Source organism: Trypanosoma equiperdum (assembly GCF_001457755.1).
Source record: "Trypanosoma equiperdum strain OVI genome assembly, contig: ctg_1626, whole genome shotgun sequence".
NCBI lineage: Eukaryota > Euglenozoa > Kinetoplastea > Trypanosomatida > Trypanosomatidae > Trypanosoma > Trypanosoma equiperdum.
This window is the reverse complement of record NW_027123645.1, coordinates 1-8,696: the sequence shown is the minus strand read 5'-3', so window position 1 is coordinate 8,696 and position 8,696 is coordinate 1. Positions and strand designations below refer to the sequence as shown.

The 8,696-nt window shown below is 47.3% G+C and overlaps 5 protein-coding genes across 5 annotated transcripts; all 5 read left to right on the top strand.

Moving 5' to 3' along the window:
• Positions 1-99: 99 nt before the first annotated feature.
• TEOVI_000813500 (uncharacterized protein) lies at positions 100-573 on the top strand (the record flags this gene model as incomplete). Its single annotated transcript, XM_067222400.1, has 1 exon — positions 100-573. The coding sequence occupies one exon, from the start codon at positions 100-102 to the stop codon at positions 571-573; it is 474 nt and encodes a 157-aa protein (XP_067078501.1).
• A 922-nt stretch (positions 574-1,495) lies between these two features.
• On the top strand, positions 1,496-2,284 carry TEOVI_000813400 (chaperone protein DNAj, putative; the record flags this gene model as incomplete). Its single annotated transcript, XM_067222399.1, has 1 exon — positions 1,496-2,284. The coding sequence occupies one exon, from the start codon at positions 1,496-1,498 to the stop codon at positions 2,282-2,284; it is 789 nt and encodes a 262-aa protein (XP_067078500.1).
• A 579-nt stretch (positions 2,285-2,863) lies between these two features.
• TEOVI_000813300 (amino acid transporter, putative) lies at positions 2,864-4,552 on the top strand (the record flags this gene model as incomplete). The annotated part of the gene is made up of 1 exon (XM_067222398.1): positions 2,864-4,552. One exon carries the CDS (start codon positions 2,864-2,866, stop codon positions 4,550-4,552), a length of 1,689 nt encoding a protein of 562 aa, XP_067078499.1.
• Positions 4,553-5,210: 658 nt separating this feature from the next.
• On the top strand, positions 5,211-6,473 carry TEOVI_000813200 (Mitochondrial N(5)-glutamine methyltransferase MTQ1, putative; the record flags this gene model as incomplete). The annotated part of the gene is made up of 1 exon (XM_067222397.1): positions 5,211-6,473. The coding sequence occupies one exon, from the start codon at positions 5,211-5,213 to the stop codon at positions 6,471-6,473; it is 1,263 nt and encodes a 420-aa protein (XP_067078498.1).
• A 530-nt stretch (positions 6,474-7,003) lies between these two features.
• TEOVI_000813100 (Protein of unknown function (DUF2870), putative) lies at positions 7,004-7,801 on the top strand (the record flags this gene model as incomplete). Its single annotated transcript, XM_067222396.1, has 1 exon — positions 7,004-7,801. One exon carries the CDS (start codon positions 7,004-7,006, stop codon positions 7,799-7,801), a length of 798 nt encoding a protein of 265 aa, XP_067078497.1.
• Between the last annotated feature and the right edge of the window lie 895 nt (positions 7,802-8,696).

Sequence of the window (8,696 nt, the reverse complement as noted above, 5' to 3'; positions counted from 1 at the left end):
TTTTTTTTTTAAAGATAACAAATCGTGAGGTTTTCCCCCTAGGTACTTTAGTTGACCATAGGTTCAAATAATACTTTGCGAGCGTGAGTGCAAACCATAATGCGCCGCACCTTCATTTCCTTTTCTGCTGCATCGGCAGCTGCCGCCGCACCTGTGACAAGTACTAAAATGCAGACACTTCATAAACTTCTTACGGGAGAGGTGAGCTTCAAGAACAAGGCACCAGTAAAGGACTGCAACATTGTCCATCAGTTTGGGGAAAATTGGGCAACGGAGCTATCTGCTTACGCCAAGACTCTACCGGCGGAGCAGCAGAAAATTATTGTACGACAAATTGCACGTGTTAAGTTAACACGTTATACCGTGGCTGAGCTTGCGGCATACTGTGGCGATGGACCTGCACTCTTGGATGAAACGGCACGGGCAGCCAATATAGAGCAGGGTGTTGCTTTTGTAAAGGCAAAAGGGGTTGAGGCATTTGAGAAATATGTTGCAGAGGAATCGACGAACGCAAATTGGAAGCCAGAGGAGGCAAAGAAATTTATCGAAGATGTGAAAGCAAAGGCTAAGTAGACTCTGATGTGCGAGTATGTGTCTCTGTGATGAAGTGGTGCCCAAACTTTGAAGCAGCGGAAGACAAATGAGTTAAGAGGGTTGGAAAGGAGGAAATGAATAAAGAAGGTGCGGATCCAAGGAATGGTGGAATGAGTGTGAAGAAACACCGGGATCTGAGGGTTAGGAATAATCACTCCTCGTGCCGGCTGTTGTGAAGAGGATGCGGGGTGGGGGGAACCATTTACATATTTACATTTATATTTATATATGTGTAAGTGTTTGTGTGTATGGCTCGATGAACGATTACTTTGCTCTCTCCTCCCCCCTTACATGCACATGTGTTTATGCTTGTTGCGTTGTGAGATTAGTTGTAGGAAGTCATACTCGTAGTGGGCGTGCCATCCGTGTGGAGCGGGGTGTAAGATGTTTTATTCCACTTTTCCCCACCTTAGTAATCCTTCGACTTTCCTTTAGCTTACATCTGTTGGGTACTGTAGGAGGTGTTAGGGAGGAATTGCCTTTTCACTTGGAATATGGTAATAACGTAGTTGGACACGAATTTACGCGGTGCATTTAAACAGTTGCGCGTACCAGTGACGTGATGAAAGTGTGTACACACAAATAAAATAGGAAGAAGCGTGCATGTACACTAACTTGTACCGATGACGCACTGGTTGTCATTATGTGGCCGTTCGTGCGCATATTTTTTTTTCTTTTTTTCTTTTCCCATCTTCACCGGATGGTCGCGTTAGACACCTAGGTTGATTCAAATTGTGTCAAGGGTGGAGGCTGTGAAGAGGACTTGCAACGAAAATTCAAAGAAAAAAAAGAAGAAAGGGAGAGTTTCCGGCCTGCAATAAACACCAGAGCGGAAAGCGAAGTAGTGGAAGCGTCGCATCGACAAACAACAAAAGAAAAATACAACGCTAACAAACAAGTTATGGTCTCCAAGAAATCACTGTATGATGTACTCGGCCTGTCACGAGATGCTACGGCTGCTGACATCACGCGTGTCTACAGACGTTTAGCACTGCAGTATCATCCCGACCGCAACCCCGAGGGCGCAGCAAAGTTTAAAGAAATTTCCAACGCATACAGTGTGCTCTCTGACGAAAAGGACCGTCGTACTTACGATGCGACTGGAATAGTGCCGGGCGCAGCGAGTGGGAGAGGCGATGAAATGTCGGAATCACAGCGATCTGCTGAAATGCAACAACGTGTACATCAATTTTACGCCACATACGCGGGATCACATGAGGAGGAGGAAGATGTTATTGAACGATTCAAAAAGTGTAAGGGTAACTTTGGTCGAATGATACGAGAGGAGTTATTGTTTGACAACGGTAAAGTCGAGGAGGTTAAGCGACTACAAGACCTTGTGCGCTCCCTTGTGAAAAGGGGGAGCTTGGAATCTACGGAGGCGTGGGAGATTACATCCACAGAAGCGGCACGAAAGCGCATTGAGCGGGCCATGGCGAAAGAACGGAAAAGGGCTGTTGAAACACTCGACGCAATGGGGTTGAGCACCAAGAAGAGTGGAGCAGGGAGCATGCAAGAGCTTCAGGCCATTATCTCACGTAACCAAGAGAAGCAGTGGGCTGATATGCTTGGTAATCTGGAGGAAAAGTACGTTAAGCGAAAGAATGTAGCTGAGGAACACGCCGGGAAGAAAAAGAAGCGGGAACAGCAGGAAAGTGCATCGGCACCTCGAAAAAAGACAAAGAAATAAGTCTACGCATTATTCTCAGCTAGCCGTGTGCATGCCACAACTACATCCGAAAGCGGTGTATCGATGACCATAGATTCTGGAGACTAACTTAGCTGTGTTGGTTTGGGAACTTCGCACTGCGTGAACACTAATGCATTCAGTTTGGTCGAAACATTGTGACGGCACGCTAGTGACAACTACCTCAACATCACACTTCCAATAGAGTTAGTTTTTTTTTTCACTTTCTGACTTTTTTTTTATGTTGAGCCATCCCACAAGTGCACGCGTATTCGCGTATAGACGCTCTCATGAAAGCACAAAGGCAGAGAGCGCGCTGCTGCAAGTGTCTACCGCTGTTTTTCTACTTTTCAAAAATCCTTCGTTTCTTGTCTCGACGCATATTTATTCATTGATTCATTAAATCACTAAGGTAAAACAGCTGTGTCTCCGCGCCGCGGTGTTTGTTTGTTTGTTTCTTTCTTTCTTTGACCAAGGAGAGAAACGAAGGATTTGGGAATAGGAAGAACACTTTTATTTGCTAAGGTGCCAAGTTGCTAAACACCCTAGGTCGCTACTACCCTTTTTAGTGTTGGTGTCCCAATGCATTCAGTCCACGAATCGCTCTTAGGGGATGACGCTGCCGCGCGCAATACTGGTCGCCAGTCAACCATCAACCGAATTTCAATGCTAGTTGCTCAAAGACTTTCTGTTGTTGGAATGGAGGAGGAGGTTCGACATGGATCGGTCGCTGGCGCCTCTGTCAACACATTATGTAATGTTATTGGGGCAGGTGTGCTCTCTCTACCACTAGCAATGCATGAGGCATCTATTGTCGGTGGATTTACGCTGATGTTGTTTATGGCGCTGCTGGGAGGTCTTGCAGCGTTTATGGTCATTATGGGATGTGAAGCAACGCAGCGGTTTTCCTTTGCTGAAGTAGTAGCGCACGCCCTGTTCCCATCTTACACATTCGAGGATTTTTGTACGAAGGTGGGTAAACTGGCACTTCATGACCTTGGTTGTGTGGGGGGTGGCGCAATGGAAACGGAGGAACTGCATCGCAAACACAAGGAGAGGGAGGCGGTAAGCAGACGTAAACGTCGGGCTGTGATTGTTCTTCTTGAGCTATTGGTGTTTATTAACAACTATGGAACGCTTATCATATATTCTCGGGTCATTGGTGACTCCATACCTCCGGTCGTGAGCAGCCTCCTGCACACCTCTGGCATTATTGTTACCAGAACCTTTTGGCTGGTTACGTCCGGGGTCATTTTCTTCTTGCTCAGCTGCGTCCGGCATATGGACGAACTCAAGTGGACGTCTTTTCTGGGATTTATCACTATATTGTACATAGTCGTCATCGTTGTCGTACGTTATGTCACCAGTCTACAAAATCCCCCATACCCCGATGTGGACCCTGCCGCGCTCGAGGGAATCAACTGGTGTAAAATTAGTGTGAACATACTTCGCAGCGTATCAACATACAGCATTGCCTTTTCCTATCATAGCAACATTCCCTACTTTTATCGGGAGCTAAGGGACCGCAAACCCTACACGATGCTCAAAAGCGTCTATATTGCGTTTCCCATTGTTACAGTGTGCTACGCTACGACAGGTTTCTTTGGCTACTTGACATTTGGTACGTTAGTCGCCAGTCCCGCTGCCGGTGGTGACATTGTGCGAAATTACCCAGCGGACGATTTATTGGTTAATATCGGGCGTTTTGGACTCTTTCTACATTTTGCCTGTGTCTATCCCATTCTTTCGGTGTGCGCAAGGCGCGGTCTTCACCGAGTTATTATGCATGCACTAACTTGGAACCGTCTGAGCACCCCAGACGAGGAGGACGAAACCCCACCAGCGAATGAAACTACCAAGTACTACTCCACAGACCACAGGTATAAAATGTCGGGAGGCAGTGATGAATTGCCTTTGAGCGATGACGCTGACAGAGATGTTGGCTCTCCGGAAGACACCACCACTCTAGCTATTGTTTTGGAGGCGCTCTTCATTGTGTGCACATCTGTGGTGCTCGCCGCTTACATCTCCGGTATATCCGTTGTGATTGACTTCCTTGGAACACTCCTCGGGACGGTTATGATGTTTACCGTCCCTGGCTTCACAGGTTGGTGTATCTTATCACGTGCGTCGCCGCTTGGTGGTTCTACTGTGGTTTCGCACACCCGCCTCTTCATGGTTCTTACCTTCCTACTCGTGGTGATGGGAATTGCTTGCACATCGCTGGGTTTGCTGTTTCTTATCAAACAGTACGTCCTTCCTGCTTTGTAACTCCTTCAATGCCAAGCGCGCCTTTTACTTTTAGCCGCTGCTATTCAGAAAGCCGACTCTTGACTCCCTTCTTTCATTTGGTATTCGGTGTGTGAAACCGATGAAGGTTGTTCAAGCCACCCCTCCTCGTACAAGGGAGATTCCTTACGGAATGGGAGAGAAGAGCAGAGAGAGTGTGTGTGGGTTTCAACATTCTAATTGACGATTTGTGTGCCCCCATTTTTTTTTTTTCGTTGCCACTCACCCCACGTTTGGACGGTTCCGCTCGATTAGGTGTCTATTTGACTTACTTTTACGCTATAAAGGTTTTGTAGCTGCATCCACCGGCTGCTAACGTGTACCCATGTTGTTTTTCCTTTGATGTCATGCCTTGTTCATACCCAATTTTGCGGTCGATGAAAACTGACACCTTACTTTTTTTTTTTACGTATATTTGCGCACTTAACTTTCTCTATGGCAATTAAAACCCGACAACCAACCATAAATTACTTATTCTATGGATTTACTAGACGCTTACGAGAACATTGGTATAGAACTACCCGTCGTTTTCGGTGCTTGTCTGATTTGCCGGTACTCAATTATCGCTCTCGCATCAGAGGCGACGAATTCCGTCAGGTGTGGCACAGAAGCCTGGAGCTGAGTGACATATTTTGAATATATGCGTCGATGGCTGCGTAACGTTCGTGGGGGATTACTTCATCCTCGGGCAGCACGGCTTATGGTTTCCTGTGGGAAGACTCATGGCCTGCACATGGTCTCTACTGTTAGTAGAAACACTGAAACTGAAGATGAAGAAATTAGGGACAACGAATCGTTTCCACATCAAGATGATGATGACGAGTCCGTGACGGAAATAAGCGAGGAGATGATGCGATCTCTTCCGAAAGCTCCTCCGAAACTGAGGTCAGCGGGGTCACTACTCTCCACCGAAGAGCAGGAGCAACTTACAAGGATGATTTTCAAGGCGCACTATGCGGGGGAAGGGATGGGGGAAAACGATCGAGCGATGTGGTACCAAAGTGCACTGGAGATCCATTGGCTGGAGGAATGGGCGTACGAGGAATTTGACGGGCAAACACAAAGGGATGTGGCACGTCGTGCCGTGAAGAAGGCAGTTCTTCAGCGTGTGGATCTACACAAACCGCTTGCTTATATTATTGGGCACCAGCCATTTTACGGTTGTGATATTCGTTGTTCCCCACCTCTCCTTTGTCCGCGACCGGAAACAGAGATGTGGACCCATTGGCTCGTTCGCACATGGCTTTCGAAAATACCTGAAACGACCCAACCCTTGCGTGTTTTGGATATGTGCTGCGGGACCGGCTGCGTTGGTATTGCCATCGCCAAGCATGTGCCCTCCGCACAAGTTACTGCCGTGGATATCCTGGATGAGGCGATTGGGGCATCAGAGGAAAATGCAAAACTGAATGGGCTTGAAGCGAGTCGCTTTTGCACTTTAAAGAGCGACATGTTCGAATCCTTTCTTGTCTCGAATAGCGGGAGTCTCACCGGAGAGGACACAAAGTTAGACCTCAAGAAGAAAGAACCAGCAGCAGAGCATGCTGGTTCTTTTGACATCATAGTGTCCAATCCGCCCTACGTGTTGCCGGATCAGTACACTGATTTACCACCTGGTATTAAGTTGTGGGAGTCCAAGTTGGCCTTGGTGGGCGACGAGAAGCGCGAACAGCAGCAGTATCTTTACTTCCAAGAGCTGTCCGAATTTGGTTCTTTGTTACTGAAGCCCAAAGCGATGCGAAACCCTGCGCTTTGCGCAGCGCCAAACATTGTTATTGAGGTAGGTCTACAGGCAGAACAGGTTGCGTCCGTCATGGAGAAGAGTAAACTATGGGAAAATGTGGAGATTCACTTGGATTACGCGCAGCAGATGCGATGGATTACCGCCTCTTCCTCCCACTAATCTCTCGGAACGGTATCCACGCGCTAAACACCGCAACGGTCGCTCACTGGCGCAAGTTTTTCGAAACTCATGCTGCTGTGGACGACCGTTGCCATTGCGAGCCGTGCTCACCAGGATGTTTCCTTGGAAACGGTGTGGGTCCCATGATCCCTTTCATCCACGAATGGAGTGTTGTGGTACTGACTTGCACTGATTCACTAGTTTTCTTGTAAATTACTGCTACCATTACTAGTATCGCCGTTAGTGCCGCAGATGCACTTGTGTTGTGATGATATATTTAGTTTTCAACGTCACCGCTGAATGAATACCACTACGGTAAGGGAAGCCCGTCGCAAAGAGGTACGCAAAGGGAGCTGTGAGCGCCCCTTCCTTCTTGTGCTTTGCTGACGCTCGGAAGGCCCCACCTATAAATGGCTAGTATTACAGTTATTATTTTAGTGTCATTTGTTACGAGTTTTGTAAAGAATCTGCATGTTTCTGCATCTGAGTTTTATTCTTAGAAAGAAAGTGGAAACAGGAAAGAGGCGACGATGGTTCTTATTGAGTGCAAGCGTTTACCAAAGGATGAGTATAGTAAGGACTATGACGTATTTCTAGTGTCCATGCCTGGAAGTACAAACATTGGTGAAGCGACGGATGCACTTCAAAAAATGCGCAACACTCGGGTGCGTATAAAATGGATGTGTGCGGCAGCGAAGCAGCTTGCAAAAGATTTCTGCTCGGATGAGCAAAAGCACCACCTGTTGGGGGCTGTAGAGGATGCAGAGCGCTACATGGCCATTGAGCGAGCAGAAAATCGTCAGTTGTGCTCTCAGGAAGACCTAGACGCCCATATTGCAGCCTTCAAGGGAAGTGCGATGATTTTGTTCCCGGCGGAATGCAGTGGCACCGACGCCGTGAAACGGCTGGCCCTCGTTCTTGATGATGAAAACACAACTGATTTGGAGCGCTCGAAGGCGCACCGCCTTTTGAGTATCATCGACGATGGTGCCGCTACTGAGGATATTCTCCAAGGACCAGCGGTAATGTGGTGGAGTGGTAAGCCACTTGATAGAAATGCAGATTTTACCAAGTATGTCGGAAAGAATGAAAAAACAAAAATAACGGTGAAGCTGGCGGCCAAGGATGCACCTCCGCCACCACGCGAACCGGCTGTGGACGCCAAAACACAGTCAGAGATGATGGCTTTCTACTTTAAAAAGCAGGAAGAAATGAAGAAACTCATTGAAGACGAGGACCTCACCTATGGTAACAGTGCTTGGGCGGATCCCCGTGGGCTGAGGTCACAGTTGCACGGTTTCGATGGAGTTAAGTACAAACCTGGGTAAAATGTGAAGCAAGTACGTTTTTCTCCCCACGGGCACCTCGTATATTATTTCCATTATTATTATTATTGTTCCCAATGGTCTGCTCTTTCTTTTTTTTTTGTCCCCTACACTGCGAGGTAGTGTGCTCGCATCTACGTATGCCTCCTCGTGAATGCAACGAAACAACATGAGAATGAACGAGGAGAGTGATAAACTTCATGTTAGATTGTTATAGAAACTTCTCAAGTGCGTGCGTGGGGAGTACGTGTTGTACCTTGTCTATGCGCCACTGCTGTTGCGTTTTGTTCTCAGATCCCTTATCCCAATATTTTCGCTGTTTGCACCCGCCGGTTTACATCGATGGGTCCGAGCACTGTGTTTGTCGGTGCTCACCGCATGTGAAATACTTTCTCCTGCAGAGCGGATGCAACGCGTACTCACACGCACAGGGTTATACATATATACACATATGCATATTTCCGTAGTGATAATAGCAAACATAAATTCTTTGACATACCCCTTTGCTTGTCCCTGGAGACCTCGATGTTCCTCAATGCACAACAATCGTACGGCTTTCACTTCTCTTACCCTTTCTTTTAAAAATACACCTAACCACCTCGTATCACTATAAAAATATATATATATGTATATAATAAATCATAGGTTTCAACTCTTTTTCTCTTACCTTCCCGGTAATAATGGGCGTAGACCTCACCGGAGTGCAGAAGAAGAAGCGGGTGGTACGCCACCACACCTACTCGACGAACCCGTACATAAAGCTTCTCATCAAGCTGTACAAGTTCCTTGGGAAACGTACCAATTCCCCATTCAATAAGCTCATTCACAAGCGTCTGCTCAAGAGCCGTAACAACCGTGCGCCCATCTCACTCAGCCGCATTGCTGTCTGCATGAGGCG